The sequence below is a fragment of the Aethalodelphis obliquidens genome, unplaced genomic scaffold (assembly GCF_003676395.1).
Source record: "Aethalodelphis obliquidens isolate GAN/ISIS:26980383/991018 unplaced genomic scaffold, ASM367639v1 scaffold9, whole genome shotgun sequence".
NCBI classification, from domain to species: Eukaryota; Metazoa; Chordata; class Mammalia; order Artiodactyla; family Delphinidae; genus Aethalodelphis; species Aethalodelphis obliquidens.
The window spans coordinates 33,193,452-33,214,075 of NW_020837953.1; the positions used below are offsets into that span (position 1 = coordinate 33,193,452).

Sequence of the window (20,624 nt, forward strand, 5' to 3'; positions counted from 1 at the left end):
TAGAGCAATCCTCAAACAAGCAATACAGGTGGCCATTAGGCATGGACACAAATGTCACATTCTTAGTTAGGCAGAGGCACCGATCAGTCCTTATATTGTAATGACACCACTTTTGTGGGTTATTGGGAATGCTATTGACAGGTACACATCTGGATTTGTGTGCTGTTTGCTTGCTTTTCCTGGCTTCTGAGTAGACACCCAAAAGCCAAATGACATGGTACAGGAGACTTCCTAACACCTCTCGATGGTGGCTGCAATGGGGACACGGTGGTCAGCTTCCATGGTGATACTGTAGATAACATCCTCCTGTGATAAGTCTTCATGGCAGGAAAGAGCTGTGTCAAGCTGCTACATCGAGGGGTGCCTCCTGCATAGCATTGCAAGCCTGGTATTTCCATGCCAGAGCCACCAACCCAAGAAACATTCATCTGGAGGAGCAGCAGGAATAACAGCCTAGTTATAGTGAGGCTCAGTAATCACAGGCAGTGGAGTGGCGAGCCCACATGGGGTGATGTTTGAATCAATGGCAGGAGTTCCTTGGGACATCTTGGAAGACAGGAATGTCACATCAGGCTGGAGTTTATTGATCTCTGTGTTAACTGCCTTGAATGCTGCACTGGTTGACTGTAGCTAATGATTCTATAGCAGCTCTAACAACAGAGATGTCTCATCTCAACTCATCTCTGATCTAAGATCAATGAATATGTCTTCTGTGTCAGAATTCCTCTTTGCAGCTCTTACTCTCTAGATGAGCTCCGTGGTTGCATGTTCATCTTACCCTGTCGTCTGAGAGAGCTAAGCTTACTTCCTGAGCTACTATCTCAGGTACTTTGGAAGTAACTCCTCCAGTAGTGCTGGAGTCTTCATTGCAATCAGCTGCTCCAAGTTGTATCCCGGACATGGCTCTGTTGACCTTGAAACATGTATTAAGAGCCAGTGGAGTAGCTCCACTCTGCAACTGTTCTTATGTTTTTGGAATCTGACTTTGGTTCCAAAGCATAGTTTTTAGTGGTGGAAAAACTGGATACCACATGAATGTCCATGAACAAGCAATAAGGGATAAAAGATTAATTTCTAGACAATGGAATATTAGATAGCTGATTGGAAATAAATTAGATCTAAATGGTTTGTCTTAAAGGATCTTGATTATAAGAACAAGTTTCAAATCAGTTTGTTTAGAACGAGCCCATATTCATAAAAAACACCATATGCTTGTATATTTGAAAGAGTTTGAAAATGTTAACGTTGGTTACTTCTAAGTTATGGGGAAGAAGAATGGGGACCTCTTTTAGAGGATTCCATACTTCTAGGGAATGGATTATTAACTTTTACTTTATATATCTTTGGATTTCCTCACCTGTCACAAAATTAGCTGTTATTAAAATTAATGAAAGAATTTAATTTTGGTAGGGGAAAGGACTACTAAATTTTTCTTAACCTATCCTACACCATCTAATACAGTAAACATTCTATAAATATTTATGGAAGGAGATATGGGGGAGGAGGAACCGGTTAAAATATGTTTCAAAACATATGTTTCAATATGTGCTAAAAAGATAACCCTTAAAGCATTAATTGTATGATGAAGCATTGTAGAACCTCTAAATGAACAGTAGGAGGGAGGAAGAAAGAGATACTTGATTAGGCTGGCAGAATAAAATGGGAAGAAGTGAAAAAAGAAAAGTATTATAAAATAAATAATAGGCACCAATGGAAAAGATAAGATCAATATTGCAGTTACTCCAATAAATGTAAATGGGTTGAATTTACCTATCGAATGACAAAATCTTTCATACTGGGTGTAAACACTCAGGTAGGTGTTATTCACCTAACTAGATGTTGTGTACCTTTCAAAACACATACAACAAAGTGAACCTTTAATAAAACGTGATCTCGGGTGGCCTTGGCCTGCAGTGGCTTGCAGCAGGATTTTGGTGTCCGGCCTGAGATTGAGGTTGGGCAGCGGCAATGAGAGCACTGAATCCTAACCACTAGACCACAAGGGACCAGTGACCCGGAACAAGGCCCTGGCCCGTCAGCTGTGTAGAAATGAAGTTCCACATGGAGACGGAAAGTAGTGAAGCAAGTAAACTGTTTATTAGGAGGAAAAAGACTACGGTACGTGCGGATAGACACACGGGCGGGCTCAGAGAGAGAGTCTTGCCCTCCTGGCAGTTTGAATCACTTTTATGGGACATTTCCTCCGGGTTTCCTTTGACCAATCATCTTGCTTTGCCTGGTTCTGAGTCCGTATTTGGTACCTCTCACCATCCTCCCCTGTGTGCGTGTGCCTCTGTTAGCCAAGATGGATTCTAGTGAGGAGGCCTATGTGTAGTTGGCATCACTTACTATGAGGTGGCGCCCCCTCCCTTTTTGAACTCCAAGGAACCTTTCTGTGCATGTGTAGTCGGTGAAGTCTCCTTGACTTCAAGAATGAGGAATACGTGGTCTTTTATCTCTTTTCTGGGCAGGGCCCAGCCTCCTCCATTAACCTGCTTTTATGGAGTTTCTGCTATTATGGAGTTTCTGTCCACAGGGGAGAAACTGTTCAGCCCGGGGCTCATCTATCTTCTGCCTCAGAAGGATACTATTTGCAAGCCACAAGTACCATCAAAATATTTTAGAATACACCTAGCAAGACAAGTACAAGATGTGTATGGAAAAAAGCTACAAAATTTTGGTGAATGTATTAGTTTTCTATTGCTTCAGTAACAAAGAGCAACAGACTTAGTGACTTAAATCAATCCCAACTTATTATCTTACAGTTCTGTAGGTGACACGTCACACTGAGGTGAAGTCAAGGTGTCAGCAGGGCAGAGAGTGCATTCTTTTCGTAAACCTAGGGGAGAATCCCCAGCACTGCTCCTTCAGGTGTTGGAGGAATTCACTTCTGAGGTCATTGGATTGAGATCTCTGTTTCCTTGGTGCTGCCAGCTGGGAGCCATCCTTAGCTCCTAGACATCTCTCAGGGGTCCTTGTGGAGACCCCACATTTCAGAAGCAGCAATAAAATGTGGAAGTCTTCTCGCGCTTTTAATCTCTCAGGTGATTAGATTAGGCCCACCCTATATAATCCAGGATAAGTGATTTCCTATCTACCTCCCAAGAAAGTAGCTTTTGTAAAAATGCCTGCAAAGCAGCATTGACTTGCAAAAGCAGCTCATAGGACTAATGCTCCTTACATAAGTGGTTAGTTCATTCGATGAAAAATTATTTCAAGGCAATTGTCATGCTTTATTAACAACAATAAATATGTCTAAAATGTATCCTACTTATAAATCCCTATAAATAAGAGTCACCATTGTCTAATCCTTAGCACCAAGAACACTGTCCTCAGAATAGACATCTCAGACGTCATTCTGAACCTTTAAACTAACTTAAAGGTCAGCTATGAGTGCCCTCTGCATTCTGTCTCCACCTTTCTGACTTTTCCTAGCCAAAACACGGGAGTGAAAACCGTTTTCTAAGATAATGCATTGACAGGCATCCTGTGACGTCCAGGGGAAGGCGGCCCGCCGGCCGGACATGGGTCAGGAGGAAGTGGCCAAGAAGGGTCCAGGGAGGCACAGCCCGAAGGGGAGGAAACGACCCAGTTAACATCGGCCAGGCACACAGTCCCAGAGTCCGGTGTAGCCGGCGCGAGGCCGCCTCGTTTTCACCCGGTTTCAGCCAAGAACACCAAAGAGCCACAGGTTGCTTCCCGGATGAAGCTGCGGCTCCCCTGCCCACCTTCCGTGCTAGGGCGCGCATGCGCATCCTGGAGGCCATTGGGTGAGGCGGAGGGTGGGGCTCGGGGTGGAGAGAGGAGGGGAGCGGCGGTTGGACGAGAGGGGAGCCGCGCCCACCACGCAACGTCTCTGCGCAGGCGCGGGGCGCCAGCTTCTGGTATTTTCGACACGTCTGCCGCGACCCCGTTCAGTTCGCTTTTGGACGTTGGACGTCGGAGGTAGAGGTTGTGAGTCCGCCGTTCAGGAGAAGCAGCGAAAAGCCTCTCTCCGTCCTTAAGTTGAGAAGGAAGGCGTCCGTTGGGCCTTTCTCTCCTTGAGTGAGGCGTCGACGGCCCGTGGTGGGTTTTCTGGTGACGGGGTGGCCCCGCGGTCGGTTACCTCAAGGCGAGCGTAGCCGGGCCCTGTGGGCCCCGCGGAGCGTGGACGGGGACGGTGGCGGGGCGGGAAGGCCGGCAGCAGACGGCGCCACAGCCCGGAGTTCCGTAGGCCGGGAGGCCCGTTTCTTTTTCGGCCCGAGGCTGCCCGCGCGGCTCACTTCGGGACTTCACTTGTATTTTGTTTCCTCTCGTTTGTTTTTAGGAACTGAGTTCTCGGGCAGGGGTCGTCAGAGCAAAGGAAGCTCGGAAGCTGCCGTCCGAGATGTCCAGCTACGTGAACGACCTGTGGCCGGGCTCGCCGCACAAGGCCTCCCCCTCGTCGTCGCGGTCGGGCCCGTCCAGCCGGCTGTCCTCGGCGTCCGGGAGCCGCTCTCCCCCGAGCTCTCCGTCCCGATCCATCGTCTCGACTCGGTCGTGGTCGCGGAGCCGCAGCCGCAGCCCGCCCCGGCGGAGGAGCAGGTCGAGGTCTCGCTCCCGAAGGCGCCACCGGAGGAGGTACCGGCGCTACTCGCGCTCGTACTCGCGGAGCCGCTCGCGCCCCCGCAGCCGCCGGTACCGGGAGAGGCACCACGGCTCCTCCAGGAGGTCCTACCGGTCCCTCAGCCGCCCCCGCTCCCGAGGCCGCTCGCCTTACCGGAGGGCCTACGCCTTCGCGCGGGACCGCCCGTACTACGGCTTCGGCCGCACCGTCTACCCGGAGGAGCGCAGAGGCTGGAGGGGGCGATCCCGGACCAGGTCGCGCAGCCCAACCCCATTTCGTCTGAGTGAGAAGGGTGAGTCGTCGGTCGTCTAGAGAGGCGTTAGGGGAAAGAGGAAGGACTCCAGTAGGTTAATAGTTAAAACTACACTGTAGTGGGCGCCCAGTTTTAAAATGGACGGCATGCTTTCCCCTTGGGAGTAAGGCTGTGCACGTTGAATGGCTTGGTGGAGGGCGGTTCTGGGTGGAGCCTTGAAATTGTCAGAGAGTTAGTTATTTACCCACCGTGTGCTTTTACTTGTTGATCATTTAGGGATGCTTGTTTTTCTCAGCAAAATAAGTAGAGTTCTTTTTCCATCAATAGAAATATATCTTACATGTGGAAGTACCGTGTAAATGTCTAGATACTACTAGTTTAAAAGCACAAACATAGGGCTTCCCTGGTGGCGCAGTGGTTGGGAGTCCGCCTGCCGATGCAGGTGGACGCGGGTTCGTGCCCCGGTCCGGGAGGATCCCACATGCCGCGGAGCGGCTGGGCCCCTGAGCCATGGCCGTTGGGCCTGCGCGTCCGGAGCCTGTGCTCCGCCACGGGAGAGGCCACAGCAGTGAGAGGCCTGTGTACAGGCAAAAAAAAAAAAAAAAAAAGCACAAACACAGTTTGTGATTTTTGAGTTTTCTGGAGAAATACTACAGGATAAATGAACACTTTGTGTTTCTTTTGTAGATCGAGTGGAGCTGTTAGAAATAGCAAAAGCCAATGCCGCAAAAGCATTAGGAACAGCCAACTTTGACTTGCCAGCCAGTCTCAGAACTGTTTCTGTATCTAAAGAAACCAACCGTGGAACAGCTGTACTGAATGATGGTGCAAAGTCTGAGGTAAGTGTTTTAGATTTATCCAAACAAAATCTTCAGGAAACTACTACCAGAAAGATCTGATTAGCCATTTTTATTTGATTTGCCTTAGACTGCTTCCTGGAAAGGCTAGCTAAATATAATTTAAAATGACAGATCTGACAATACTAGATAGTCTTCCCCCGTGAAAATGGGAGACTAATGAACTTTATTTTCAGTTGACACAGTACTAATTACTTTCATAATTGTAGCTGGTACTGTGGTGATTTCTATGTAGTTACCAAGTTTTTCTAGCTAGTTTTTTACGGAGTATTTATCTGTAGCGCTCATTTGCAGCATTATGTTCCCACAAGTTCCGTACTCAACATACAGTATAGTTCATCTGCTTTATTTCTGTCTTATAGAAATCATGAATGTGGTCTCCAGACATTGATGAAGAAAATCTGTTGGTAATTGATACATGTGCAAAAGCGTCAGAGGTTTAACTAATTTGAAGTTTATGTTGACACACTGAAAACTTAGTTTTTTGTTGGTAGATCCCTATGCATGCTAGAATTTGGGACAGGTAGTAAACTAAACAAAAGTGTACTTTGTAATGGTGGGGCATCTGATATAGATGTCCCTTTCATAATATATGCAATATATTCCAGATGTTTTGAGAGATTACAGAAGAAGAGGCCTGCTTCACTTGCAGATAAGTTTATTACAATTCTCCAGAAATGTGCAGCTTAAAATTCATAGCTTAAAGTTTTAAGGTAGTTAGGAATTGATAACACTGAGTTAACATAGGGAAGATGGGTTATCTCCTGTCATTCAGATCCAGATGTGGGTTTGCCTAAGTATTAGTGGTGGACAAGAAAGATCTTAGTTCAGTCGCTTTTTCAGACGGTTAGGTTCCCAACTGGATGGGCAAATGCCTTAGTTCTTTGAAACTAGGTGTTTTCTGGTATGACTTGACTTTCAAAGTTACTTGAATTTGCATCAGGGGGATACAATACTCCTTTATGGGGAAGAGTGTCTTAAGCCTATCATTGAATCACTTTTGTTATGGGGAAAACTCAACAGAGTACTATGTTATTTATTTTAGGATGTTAACTATTTGGTTACATCCAACTTGATTTGTGTCTCTACCAGTGAATTTGTAATACAGTTGGGCTGCTTTTTATACCTACAAGGGTATGGTTTTTTAAAATTTACTTTCTCTTACCTGTCTAGCTGTCGGATAAGTTAATAGAAGATGAAACAGAAAATCCCAATGAGAAGTCTTCCCAGCAAAAAAGCATAGCTTTTAGCTCTAATGTAAGTATATCTAAGCATTGACCACTCAAAAACTGGCCTTAAACATATTTCTGTTATGTGGGTTTTTATTTTTGTTGGCTCATTGTTTTTATGCTGATAATTCGAGGCCTACTAAGCCGCTAAATAAATAGAATTAAAGAAATTTTTTTGTATGGTTCTTACAAGTGACCAATATAATGGGCTCCTACTTTAATATCTACATTCTCAGTCTCAATATTTTGTCCTCCTTTTAATTATTCCTGTTTTCTTTTTTAACTGTTAAAATATTCAAAAAACAAGTCTCAGAATATCCTGTAGTCAGAATATTTTAAAATGAGCTAAGGGCTTAATAAACAAAATTTCAAAACTATTTTTAATACTTCACTACTGCAATAGTGACATATGCCTTGCATATGTCTGATTTGATTGAATCAAGTTGCAAGTGCAGTCCGTGGGTTTGCATTTATTTGGTTGGTGTCTCTTTTAAGTTCTAGTCTTAAATGGAATTATTTAATGTATTTTGTAAAAAGCGAGTATTTTAAATATGTATAATAATATTTGTTTGGGAAGCTGACTTAAGAACTTGTTCTCTTACAGAATTCTGTAGCAAAGCCATTGCTTCAGAAATCAGCTAAAGCTACTGCTGAAGAGACCTCTTCAGGATCCCCAAAAATAGATAAGAAGAAAAGTCCATATGGACTGTGGATACCTGTCGAAAAGAACATCAATAGCTAAGGTTGCCTGAAATGCATTTTTTTTTTTGCAAGTTTGTTTCCAGCATTATTCCATTCCTTTGAACCATTTAGTGATAATTTTTGCAATTACAGATGACAACACAGAAAGATGTAAATACTTAATATTTAAATATTAACATTTTAGATTTCTCTTGCAGATAGGAGATAGCACAAATGGACCAGAGGTTACGCACAGGTGGCATTCTTGTATATATACTTGTAAATGTTTTATATAATATGGATTGGTTATGTAGAAGTGAAATTTTTAAGACAAACAGTAATTGAACTGTTTGTGTTGTATATATTTTATTAATAAATTTGTTTTTATTTTAGTTTCACTTTATTGTATATATTTTATATAATGGGTTTTTATTTAATGAAGAAGAATGAGGTGGTATCTCTTGTTTAAAGCCTTGCTAATCCCAGATCCAAATCCATGAACTGACAGCATAGGGCTCTGTGATCTTACCTGAGAGTTTGTGAGAAATGTTGAATCTGAAATCTACCCCAGAACTGAATTAGAAGCTGATTTGTAAAGTACTCCCGGTTGATGTAGATACTCATTAAAATTTGGTAATTTTGGCCTAAGACTTAAAAGAATACTGGCATAGTGTTATCCTGGAAGAATTGAGCTTCACGGCAGGAAACTCAGCCAGAGAGGGGTTGAAACAATGCCTCACTGGGTTATAAAATCAGAGGTTTCGTTGCATTTTTTTCTTATTATGTTTTAAAAAGTATTTATTGATTTGAAATTCTTCATTGCTTCTTACTGTAGCTGGGAAAGACCTTAACTAAGCACATAAAAATTTAGAGATGAATGTTACACTTAACTGAAAGGTCTGGGCAGTTGGTTTAAACGTTAGCTGATTATGGATTTTTGTGGTTTTGCCTGTTAATACATTCTAGTGGATACCAAAACTAGGAGGATTTAAGCCAGTTTTAGATGGTCTCTCCAAGTGTTAATTTGACTTAATCAGATGTTTGGATTAAACATAAAATGCCAGCTTAATGAATTTATTTTGCCTATGTGCTAGGCTTTAGCAACAAAACATGTCTTGCTAGAACCTAAGCAAAAAATAAAAATCCTAGTAGATCAAAAACATGCATGAGGTTTTATTTTAGTGATGGGGGTGGGTACTATTGATTGCTTGAATGTTTTTCTTTTCTACTCCTTGGAATCTTCCCCTAATTTTGAACAGACTCTTTAGTTTGGGAAATAATGAAATAGACTTCCAATAGGCAGGGATAACAAGTTAGAGAATAGGATGAGGAGAATATTAGTGGCAAGACAAAAAACCTGGGAAAACACAAACACCCAGAAATTAGATAATAGATGAGCAGGCTTAAGTCCTAAATTTTTAAGTAGAAGTTGACTTTAAAAAGATGGTGAAGAATCCTCAAGTGCAATGTAATACTGTATTAACTAAAGCTGTGCTGTCCAGTATTTTACCTGCATTTCCCATGAAGACAGCCACCAGCCACTGTGGCTATTGACCACTTGAGAAGTTGGCTAGTGTGACTGAGGAACTGAATTTTAAGTAACCACTTACTGGAAAGTGCAGATAATAGAATACTTCTATGGTAGAACATTGTATTGGATAAGAGCTGCTCTTAAATTTGACCCTATGAAAAATTTAAATGTACAAATTTAGACTTGGCTATATACATTCCTGGACATATAATTTCTATTCCTATAGTAAAGCTATAGAACTCAAGGATTTCCTTGTAAGGGAGACTTTTGCAATGAATTGATGACATAATGCTAAGATCATTTTCACCTTCACTTAGCTGGTAACAGAAAAGCACCTGCTTTGATTATGACCTTATGTAAGAGGTTTGGCTAGTTGCTATGGATATGTGCCACTTCTGAGATTTCACTTCTACAGTGGTCTTTTCCTTCAGCCTTGAGACTTGCCTATTTTCCCTTTATTAGTTCATTTTCTTTTTACTACCCAGTATCCTGAAAAGAATGTACACTTTCTCCATTTTTTTTTCATAATCACCCCATGAAGTCCTGTCAGTCCTTGTCTAACCTGACCTTGTCGTTTGTGTGTGGCCAGGACAACTGTGCTCAGTCTCTCCTAGGCTTTGTAACACAGAAGATAACTCGTTGTGCATATTCCCAGACTGCCTGTCATTACATAAGTGGGATGCAGTTGCCCAGGTGTGATACCACGTCATTACATAACCTGTGGACAATATAGCAAACAGGCGCTGACAGTGAGAAATTGTACCAAGAGACTAGATTTAGTGCTGTCCAATAGAAAGGAGAGCTTCAATGAAAAGTAAAAAGGTGAATTCGTTTTTTACCCCAGTAGATGTTAAAATATTTAAACATATAATGTAGAAAAGTGGTATTTTACTTTTTTTGGGTAGGTGTTGTGATTCAGTGTGTATGTTACACTTAAAGCACACCTCAATTTGCCCTAGTCACATTTCAGATGATCACTAGTGACATATGGTGGGTGGCTACCATTTTGGAAAGCACAGCCCTAGACTGTAGGTTCAGGTGTGTAATGCTTTGCTTTTTTTCTAGAGAAGCCATGATTACTGAACCAACCACAGCATGCTGTCCTTTGGTTTTCTTTGCTGAAGCACTTATTAAACTTACCTAGCAAAATAAAACGTTCTTATGCGGGCTCACTTTTCACTATTTCTTCATGGAGTCCTTTCTCAAATTTTTCTGTCATTCAGGCAGAGATTTCCATGCATTTGTCTTCTTTTCTTTGACCTTTTCCATTATCTACAGTGGCTTTTTGTCCTTTGCCCACTGTTAGGATTCTATCCTTAGCCTACTCCCTCTACAAGCTCTTTTGCTAATTTCCTCCACTCTGTCTTTAACTACCATCTACTAACTGAAGAGTATCAATTTCTGAACTCTAGTTTCCAAAGCTTGCCTCAGCTCTTCAAAATGAACCTTTCCCATACTGAGCTAATTACAGTATTGCCTGTTTGAATTAGTGGCTTTTACCATCCACCTAGTCACCTTCAGAGTAGTCTTCAGATCATACTGACATCTGTTTTTTTGGTTGGCTATTGGGAGCACTTTTCTCCTCTGGGGAAATCCTATTTGTCCTTTAAGCCCAAGTCAGTATGATGTCTTTGAAGACCTATTAATTTTTCCCTCCCCTCCTTTTCCCTTAGTAGAAAGGTATTATTAAATGTTTCTTTGAAAATACAGAAGAAAAAACTACTGGCATGTTATTACTCTTGATAAGATTGGGCAGCATGGGTGTATATTTGTGACAAATTATTTTAAAAAATAAGTAAAATTACCACATCTGTTCCCATTCCCAGGAGCAATCACTGTAAATAGTATGGTGCACATCCTGGATTTTATTTCTATGCCTGTACAAACCTCTTTATATAGGTAAGAGCATCTTTTCATGTTAGATCTGTCTCATTCTGTAGCTGTATGACTGTACCACAATGTTAAAATTTCCCTATTCACAGTACACTGAATATACCTTTATTATTAGCATTTATATTACCATCTTTATAAACCCGTCATTAGCTAAATCAGAGCTTCCTACTCGTTGATCAGTAAGTGTGCCCAGCTTATACTGATCTCAAGCCTAGGCATGTTTTTATTCACGTAACATGGCACAATCTTCACTTTCATGGGATACTCATGACTTCAGGTTTTCTAGCCTCTGTTTCCCATAATTACTACTAAAATCGCATGTCCGAATTTTTTAGTTACAGTTGAAATAAGGTTAGAATTCCAGTTAGCCTTTAAAAAAAAAGATTGTATTATGTGTATTTTAATAATATTTTCACCAAGTGTTTTAACTTACCTTCTTCCAAGGGATATTTGCTTTTTGAAGGATGGCATATTTGTAAAATGCTACTGGAGAATCAGTCTCCCACCCTCTATGCTTGCCCCATAAATGCACCTGGGCCATGGGATACAACATGGGACAGGCAAGCACCTGCTAATTGTGACCTCTTGGAGCAGGGAGGGATTAGGTTGAATTTCCAGTGACCACTGCCTGCCTTTCACTACCTACCATAGCTTATAGAAGAATTAGTGCCAATTTAGCAACTCACCTCTGAAGCTCCCAAGATCAACTCCAGGTCAAGTCAAATGTATGACAGATTTCAGCATGATGATGACTTGTGTTCGTATCTAAGGATTTTAAGCCTAGCAGAGTGCACACATTAAGCACACACTTCAAACACAGAAATACAAGACATTTTTCTAAAACAAATGAATAATAAATAAGTATGAAAATACACAGATTTGTAGAACATGTCTTTACAAATTATAAAAGAGTCCTGATTTACTGGTACAATTTGGCAGAACAGGTCCTGAAGGAGATTAGACAGCTGTTCTTTCCAAGTTTTGTTTAATTTCAGCTGTATATTTCCCATAGAATCTTTCTGCCTTGTTGAATTTGGCATTCCTTTCATTAATGTAGTCAATATCTGCATCATCATTATAAGGACGTCTCCGGCTGTATTTGTCTCGTTTTTCAATTCTGTAACGGAAACAAATATACAGAATTCAAAGCAGCATTCCTTTTTTTTTTTTTTTTTAATTTATTTATTTTTGTGTTGGGGCCTTGTTGCTGTGCGCGGCCTTTTCTCTAGTTGCAGTGAGCAGGGGCTACTCTTCACTGTGGTGCACGGGCTTCTCATTGCGGTGGCTTCTCTTGTTGCAGAGCATGGGCTCTAGGACCACGGGCTTCAGTAGTTGTGGCTCGCGGGCTTAGTTGCTCTGTGGCATGTGGGATATTCTCGGACCAGGGATCGAACCCATGTCCCCTACGTTGGCAGGTGGATTCTTAACCACTGTGCCACCAGGGAAGTCCCTCCTCTTTGTTCTTAATAGTTAAGCCTGAAAGCAATATCTTTAGAAAGCATCCTACAAGGATATATGTTCAATGAGCATTCTTCTTGAATTTAATCTTAACAGTATCATCAGACGATCTGGTCTGAAGTTTGGGAAATTACCCAGGTTCACGCTGAAATATGAGTGGTCACATATTACGTTGAGAGAATTTTTATATGTACTCTGTAGATTCTGCCTAGTAGTTACCCCATTCAAAACACATATAAGCAACGTAAGTGTCCATCGACAGATGAATGGATAAAGATGTGGCACATATAAATGGAATTCTACTCAGCCATAAAATGAAATGAAATTTGAGTTATTTGAGGTGGATGGACCTAGTGTTTGTCATACAGAGTGAAGTCAGTCAGAAAAAATACTGTATGCTAACACATGGAATCTAAAAAAAAATGGTTCTGATGAACCTAGGGGCAGGACAGGAATAAAGACACAGATGTAGAGAATGGACTTGAGGAGGAGGGTGGGGTGGGGGGAGGGTAAGCTGGGACGAAGTGAGAGAGTAGCATTGAAATACATACACTACCAAATGTAAAATAGCTAATGGGAAGCAGCTGCATAGCACAGGGAGATCAGCTTGATGCTTTGTGACCACCTAGAGGGGTGGGAGAGCGAGGGTGGGAGGGAGACGCAAGAGGGAGGGGATATGGGATATATGTATACATATAGCTGATTCACTTTTTTATACAGCAGAAACTAACACAACATTGTAAAGCACTTACACTCCAATAAAAATGTTAAAAAAAAACCACACACATATAAAAGTGGTGGTGAATGGGACCATTCTTCAAACTAATAATTCAAATGTTCCTTAACTTCAATCCAGTTGCTACACTTCAAGACCATATAGTTAATTTTGTTATTAAGCATGAATCACTAAAACTTTAGGCTGCATTTGTAGTACTTACTGCTTTTCCAAGTCTACGACCATCCTATCAGTTTCCTCTGTGGAAGGCACGTGTGTTCCGTGAAGAAGACTGTTAGATGTTGGGTAGAACTCCTCTCCACTGAAAAAGAGTGAAGTGGTGAGTAACACAAAAAAAGATCCTATACCTTCAGAACTGGACAATGTTTAGTGGTCAAAAGTGGAAAACTTTGAGATACTTGATTTCAAAGAAATAGAATTCAGACCAAAAATATATATATTTAAGAAATATCTACTCCTCGGACTTCCCTGGCAGTCCAGCGGTTAAAACTCCACGCTTCCACTGCAGGGGGCGTGGGTTCGATCCCTGATCTGGGAACTAAGATCCTGCATGCTGTGTGGCCAAAAAATAAAAAACCTCCAAAGCCCAAATGAGTTAGCTGAGGACCACAGGTTAATGGAATTAACGAAGTTCATACAGTAGGAGAGCTTGAGTAACATGCTCAATTGAGGGCACAATTTACAGCCCTCTCCACTATCTACACTATCATCATTAAAACAGTCTTGATCTTTAGCACAGTACCTGTCTTACATAATTAGGTAAGGAGTGTAGTTTACCATTGTTTACTGTGCATGACGAAAGAAAGTATTACTGTGTCCCTTACCTGTGGATAAGGGTAATAGCAACAGTAATAATCAATGATAACAAATAATAGCCAATACATATACAGTGCTTTCTATGTGCCAAGCACTGATTGAGGGCATTGTATGAATTTATTTAATCTTGATAATAACCCTGTGAGGTGGGCACTGTTGTTATTCCCTATTTACAGATGAGGAAACAGAGAAAAATAGTGTGACACAGCTACTAAGTGGTGGAGCCGGGACCCAAGGCCAGGAAGCAAAGCTCCAGTATCAGCACTCTTAAATTCAAGGCCTTTCAGTAACATACATAATGTATGCTTTTAAATCACATCGACCTACTGCTTTTCTCTCAGTCTCTCATATGTTTCCATGTCAGTCTGATCTCCTTTGTCAACCTATGATACTGGTGTAATTGGGCAGCAGCATAATCTGAAAAAATGAGAACCCATACTATTTTAGACGTTGGGTGGGGCATTATTAGACTTGTTAAATGGGCCATTAATAGGCCCATTCAAAAGTAAAAGCCATTTTTACCTGAAAATCCCAGATTGGGGTTTTTCCTCCTCTTTTTCCTCTCCCATTTTTCTGCATCGTCTGCACTGATCTCGAGCAACTTCACTTTCTTATAGTCTTCCCCTCTTGCTGTACATTCCTAAAACGAGGGGAAAAAACATTAGCTTTATTGCCTTATACAATTCCTTAATTCCTTTCAAATCAAAGGCCTAAAGACCGCCATCAAGACAGTAAAATGGCCAGTTTACAAAGAAAATTGTGGAATCTGCTGTATCTGTAAGAATACATCTATAAAACTGACACCAAAAATAGCTGTGGGGGACACATTAGATGTCCATCAAAATCCTTGCTTGCCTCCTTTCTGGGCTCATGGCCGCCCATTTCTCAACATCCCTTGCAGCTGCATCAGGCCAGGTGACTTGGGCTGCTCAACTGGGAACTTATACAGGAGAGGCTCATGAGCTTTATCTTCTCTTATTGTTGGAGCTTTTGTTACTGTAGCTTAACCTTTTACCTAATGTCCATTATGTGGCTGCAACTATGTGTCAGGCAGTGTTGTAAATGTCTTCCATATTTTATTCTCAAAACTCTCTAAGGTACAGATGAGGAAACCAGAGCTGGAATGCTTAATGCTTAACTACCATGCAATATACTGCCTGAACAAAACACAATATAATATTTGAATCCACAGCTTATGAAGGTGGCAGGAGTGTACTTACTTTTTCTTTTCTTTTTCCTGCAATTCCCATTCCAAATGAGCTTTCTTAGCTTCCCAATTTGCAGGTAATTTAAGTCTTTTATCTTCCTCCACAACTTCCTGGTGATTTAATTTTCGAGCTTCATTCTACCACCAGGACACAAAGTTTGTCAGCAGAGGTATGGAAACAAATCCAAATAAATGTTACCTATCTTGTATGGTAGGCCATCCAAAATGGACTTACGGATTTTATCCTGAAAGGAAGGGAGCCACTGGAGAAGTTTGTGTGAGAGTGTGTTTGTACTGAAGAGATTTCATGTAGGGGGAAGAGAGGTAAACACCAACATCTATACCTTTAAGTATTATTTTACTGCCTTCAAGGAACCATGTGGTAAAGATGGAAAGAGCAATAGTTTGGGAGTAAGAAGGCCTGAGAAATATACTGATTTGACTACTCTCTAGCTGTGTGATGTAAGCAAGTCGCTTAGGATTGGATTGAAACAGCATTTCCCAAAGTATGAGTTCCACTGTACAGAGGTACTTGAGATGATTTTAGATACTACTGAATGACACAGTCACATACTGAGAAAGTGATTCCATTTCTCATTCCTTTTTTAATTCAGATTGGGTTGAAGACAAAGTTTCAGTTTTAACACGTCTAAAAACACCTATCTTAACGCCTCATTTAGTCTCCCTTTAAAAACAAACAGAGGGGGCATTCCCTGGTAGCGCAGTGGTTAAGAATCTGCCCGCCAATGCAGGAGACACGCATCGAGCCCTGGTCCGGGAAGATCCCACATGCCTCGGAGCAACAAAGCCCGTGTGCCACAACTACTGAGCCTGCGCTCTAGAGCCTTCGAGCCACAGCTACTGAGCCTGCGTGCCACAACTACTGAAGCCTGCACTCTAGAGCCTGTGAGCCACATCTACTGAGCCTGCGTGCACAACTACTGAAGTCCACGTGGCTAGAGCCCATGCTCCACAACAACAGAAGCCACTGCAATGAGAAGCCTGCACGCCGCAACAAAGAGTAGCCCCCGCTCACCACTAGAGAAAGCCCACATGCAGCAACGATCACCCAATGCAGCCAAAGATAAAATAAATATTTATTAAAAAAATAAAAACACTGAGCAAGTAGACAGGTGGTCACACTTACAGTATAAACCATGAAGGTGGTATGAGAAGGACTGCAATCTAATTTTCCTATTATCTATGAAGTTCAGAAAGTTTTAGGTGACAGAGTTAGTGGCAGAGTTAGGCCAAGAACCCAAATTTCCTGATTTCTAGCTGGTTTTCTTTTCTACCTATAATATTGTAATATCTCTTTAACCACAATACCATCAGCACACTCCCCAAATAATTCCTTATTATCAAATATCTTGTCAGTGTTCACATTTTCCTGATGGTCTCATAAGTGTTCATTATTATTTTTACAATCTGTTTGAATTGGAATTCAGACAAGTCCCACATGTTGCGATTAGTCAATATGTATGTACACCTCTTAAGGTTTATTTAATGTATAGTTTCCTTTTCCATCTTTTTTATCCATTGCTTTTTTGAGGAGTGTGAAAATGACTCTGTTGACTGTCCTATTGTTTCCCAAAGTGGCATCTGCTAGTTGCCTCCCTATAATGTCCTATAACATATTTTTTGACCCCTGTATTTCCTGTAAATTGGTCAATAGACCTAGTGGCTTCATCCAATTCAGGTTAGATTTATTTTTTTTAAGATTTATTTATATTTATTTATTTAATTTTATTTTTGGCTGTGTCAGGTCTTAGTTGCAGCACGCGGGATCTTCGTTGAGGCATGCAGGATCTTTCGTTGTGGTGCGCGGGCTTCTCTCTAGTTGTGGCGTGCGGGTTTTCTCTTCTCTAGTTGTGGCGTGTGGGTTTTCTCTTCTCTAGTGGCATGTGGGTTCCAGAGCGCGTGGGCTCTGTAGTTTGCGGCACACGGGCTCTAGTTGAGGTGCGCGAGTTCAGTAGTTGTGGCGTGTGGGCTTAGTTGCCCTGTGGCATGTGGGATCTTAGTTCCCTGACCAGGGATTGAACCCGCGTCTCCTGCATTTTAAGGCAGATTCTTTACCACTGGACCACCAGGGAAGTCCCCAATTCAGGTTAGATTTATTTTTAGCAAGTCTACTTATGTGAAACTGGTGCTACATACTTCTATCAGGAGACACATAATCTCTGATTTTATCCTTTTTGTGATGTTCACAGCCACTGACTGTGATCCAGTGACTCATTAAAAACTGCAAAAGGGGGATGTTTGAATTATATCATTGCTTCTTCACACATCATCCGGCCTCCTATTTTTTTTTTTTTTACAGTATTTCAAGTGAATTAAGTATGTCCCACTAGTTTTTAGATTGCGTTTTTCTGCGCAAATAGAGATAACTACCATCCTCACACATACCTCTTGTCTCCAGCTGCCTGCTGACCTCCTATCCTAATGAGGACTTTTCCTTTGCTCTTGTTCCTACTGCTCTATACCACTTCCCCCAACTCCTTTACTTGTCTAATAATATCCTACGCATTTTTCAAGCAGCGTAGTTGTCATCTTAGTCTCTAGTTGTCAGTCTTCTTCTCTGCACTTCGGAGGCACTTTGTTCCTCCCTCTAACATACCATTTACCAAGTCGTGAAGTAATTATTTGTTACGGATCTGCCTCCGTATCTGGGCAGAAGCCTTACCATATTTACCGCTGTATCCACACCATCTGTTGATAGTTGGCTATAGCACACTAGAGGCCATTAGGCGAGGGGCTGTTTTTGGATGAATGACGCCAACTTGCTGCGTGACAACAGACAAGTTACTTTCCATTTCTGGTCCACGGTCTTCCCCTCCATGAAAAGAAAGGTTTGACAGAATCACTTGAGCTGAGAGGAGGGAGCAGGGAGAGGATGCTTAAAAAAATACCAATGTCTGTGTTTAGAAACTGATCAAATCAGACACCCTGGAAGTGAGGCCTAAGCATGTCTAGCTTTTAAAAAGTCTCAAAGTGACTTCAGTGTGATTCCAGGTTGAGAACCACCGGGACCGAACTTTCATCTAGCTCTGCAGGTCTGTCACACGCGCTGGTGCGGCTCAGGTGGCCTCTGGGGCGACTCACCCGCTTCAGGTGCAGCTCCCGGAATTTGCGCAGTCTCTGTTCGCGCTTCTGGGCGGCCAGCTCCTCGGCCGCCGCAAGGGGCTGCTGCTTCTCTGCGCCGTCCACCGCAGCCGGCGGAGGACAGGCTGGAGGCGGGGCCGGTTTGGCTTCTTCCCGGACGGCCCAGGTGATTCCCCGCGGTTCCCGACAGGCCGGGCGCCCTCACCGCCGACCCCGACCCCGACCCCACAGTGTCTGCGCCCCCGTCTCTGCCTCCTTGGCACTACCTCTTTGTCTAGCCGCCGTCGTCTAGCCTACACTCCCAACCGTTGGGCAAGGCCAACCCCACCCCCCTCCTCTGCCTTAGCCTTTGCCCCCATCCCCCGGTAGCGTTTTTTTTTTTTTTTTTTTTTTTTTTTTTTTTGCGGTACGCGGGCCTCTCACTGTTGTGGCCTCTCCCGTTATGGAGCACAGGCTCCGGAGACTCAGGCTCAGTGGCCATGGCTCACAAGCCCAGCTGCTCCACAGCATGTGGGATCTTCCCAGACCGGGGCACGAACCCGCGTCCCCTGCATTGGCAGGCGGACTCTCAACCACTGCGCCACCAGGGAAGGCCCTCGGTAGCGCTTTTTCCCCAGACTTCCTGCGACAACTTTTCCGAGTCTCCAGCTCACTTCCGTCAGCCAGCAGCCACAGGTTTCGGGACAAAGCCCCGCCCCTTTCTGCTTCCCCAGCTGAGGAACCAATCCCTTGGGCTGTATCCGATTGGGCCAGGCTTGGGCCCAGGCGCAATGAGTGGAGACACGAGGGCAGCGCGGCGGAATCGTCTGAGGAAGAGGGGTAAAAGGAAGAAAACGCCACCAAAAGTGTGAGAAAGCAACCCAGAGCACAGATTGTGCCCATCAAGTGACCAAAGTAGGCCTACAGTCACCATCACAGCATCCTATCTTAATCTTTGCGTGGCGGTACAACGCCCGGTACAACGGAAGCTCCAAGAGAACAGGATATATTTCTGTCTTGTTCACAGCGGATTCCCTGTGTCCCGAACTGTTTGAATGAAGAAAGGAAGGAACAAATTGACTGAGGGTACTCGGGATCTCTTCCTCAAGCATCTCCGAGATGCAGAAAGATTTCTTGGATTAATGTGAGATTTTGACTTTCTTCTCAGAATTCTGCATAGGACACCATTCTTCGTGTATCTGTCCATTCATTCAGTAATGAACTGTATAACCATTCTCTATTTAACTCGTCTATTCTTTGGTTCATCATCTATGAAAAATAAATAATAATACAATACCCATGTTACAGAGTAGTTTGAGGACAAATTCGACAATATTTGTGAAATATTTGTGATTTGTGCCTGGCCCATGGCAAATGACCAATATACCAGTTGGGATTAGGTGTGTCCTCCTCCTAAGATGTCTTTAAATGTTTTTCTTCAGGGGGCCCTAACCTTCACCACCTTAAGGGTCAGTTTCCCCTGTTACAGCTTTTCATACTTTCTTCTTTGTGGCGCCTACATAAATAATTAAATAAGCATGGAACTGACTGTTTAGTGCAGTTAATTTAAATGAGACAAGTTTCTTAACAACTATGAAAGCAGCAAATCTAGCAGTCATAAGCTTATATTTTTTCTACATTATGATTTGACAGAGCAGTCGTAACACGTATTTTTATTCTTTAGGAATACAGAAATGTCAGTTATTTTCAGTATGATCACTTAACCAGAATTACACGATTTGTAAAAATATTTTATCCGTCAAAGCCCTACATACTCAAACCAAGTAATTAAGGAGAGTTTAATAAAGGGACTGTTTACAGAATTGTAGACTGGGTTAAGAGAAACCAACAAAAGAGTGAAGCATTCCAGGGCTAGCAACAAGAGGGAGCTATTGCTACCCCAATCCTAATAAGAAGAAGGAAGGATAGGATAGGAGAAAGTCTTCAGACAGAAGATGTGACTAAAGAAATGCAGCCAACCCATAATCCAGTCAGGGAATAGATATCCTGACCATTTATTCTCTTCTATTCTAGAAAGCATCACTTTCCCACTAAATCCACTTGTGAACTTTCTATTCTGTTCCTTTTTTTTTTTTTTTTGGTGGCCCATATGGGGACTGAACCCATGACCTTATTCTGTTCCGATTATGTGTCATTTTCTGTGCCAATGTTTTTACTGAAGTCTCTTATTAAGTTTTAATTCCTAGTAAGATAAGTTCCTTCTCAGTTTTTTTTTTTCCAAAACTACTCTTGGCTGTTTCTGTAAAAAATTTTTAATTTTGGAATTGGAAATATAT

The 20,624-nt window shown here is 42.4% G+C and overlaps 2 protein-coding genes across 11 annotated transcripts; one reads left to right on the forward strand and one right to left on the reverse strand.

Moving 5' to 3' along the window:
* Positions 1–3,894: 3,894 nt before the first annotated feature.
* On the forward strand, positions 3,895–8,003 carry RSRP1 (arginine and serine rich protein 1). Of its 6 annotated transcripts, none has more exons than XM_027109663.1 (5): positions 3,895–4,065; positions 4,307–4,877; positions 5,526–5,677; positions 6,058–6,102; positions 6,869–6,952. In XM_027109663.1, the coding sequence occupies exons 2-4, from the start codon at positions 4,367–4,369 to the stop codon at positions 6,064–6,066; spliced, it is 672 nt and encodes a 223-aa protein (XP_026965464.1). In that variant the 5' UTR covers positions 3,895–4,065; positions 4,307–4,366; the 3' UTR covers positions 6,067–6,102; positions 6,869–6,952. The 6 variants fall into 6 exon arrangements, 5 of the variants coding, with proteins under 5 accessions (XP_026965464.1, XP_026965462.1, XP_026965463.1 ...); XM_027109661.1 differs by having other exon boundaries at positions 6,304–6,932; XM_027109658.1 differs by lacking the exon at positions 6,058–6,102 and adding an exon at positions 7,529–8,003 and having other exon boundaries at positions 3,902–4,065.
* Positions 8,004–10,981: 2,978 nt separating this feature from the next.
* LOC113622023 (pre-mRNA-splicing factor SYF2-like) lies at positions 10,982–18,719 on the reverse strand. Of its 5 annotated transcripts, none has more exons than XR_003433387.1 (6): positions 18,349–18,719; positions 17,930–18,029; positions 15,260–15,384; positions 14,562–14,679; positions 13,426–13,524; positions 10,982–12,146 (listed from the first exon to the last, which is right to left on the reverse strand). XR_003433387.1 is itself a non-coding variant. In XM_027109667.1 (4 exons), the coding sequence occupies exons 2-4, from the start codon at positions 14,606–14,608 to the stop codon at positions 11,987–11,989; spliced, it is 306 nt and encodes a 101-aa protein (XP_026965468.1). In that variant the 5' UTR covers positions 14,609–14,679; positions 15,260–16,019; the 3' UTR covers positions 10,982–11,986. The 5 variants fall into 5 exon arrangements, 1 of the variants encoding a protein (XP_026965468.1); XR_003433386.1 differs by having other exon boundaries at positions 17,930–18,079; XR_003433388.1 differs by lacking the exon at positions 17,930–18,029.
* Positions 18,720–20,624: the final 1,905 nt, after the last annotated feature.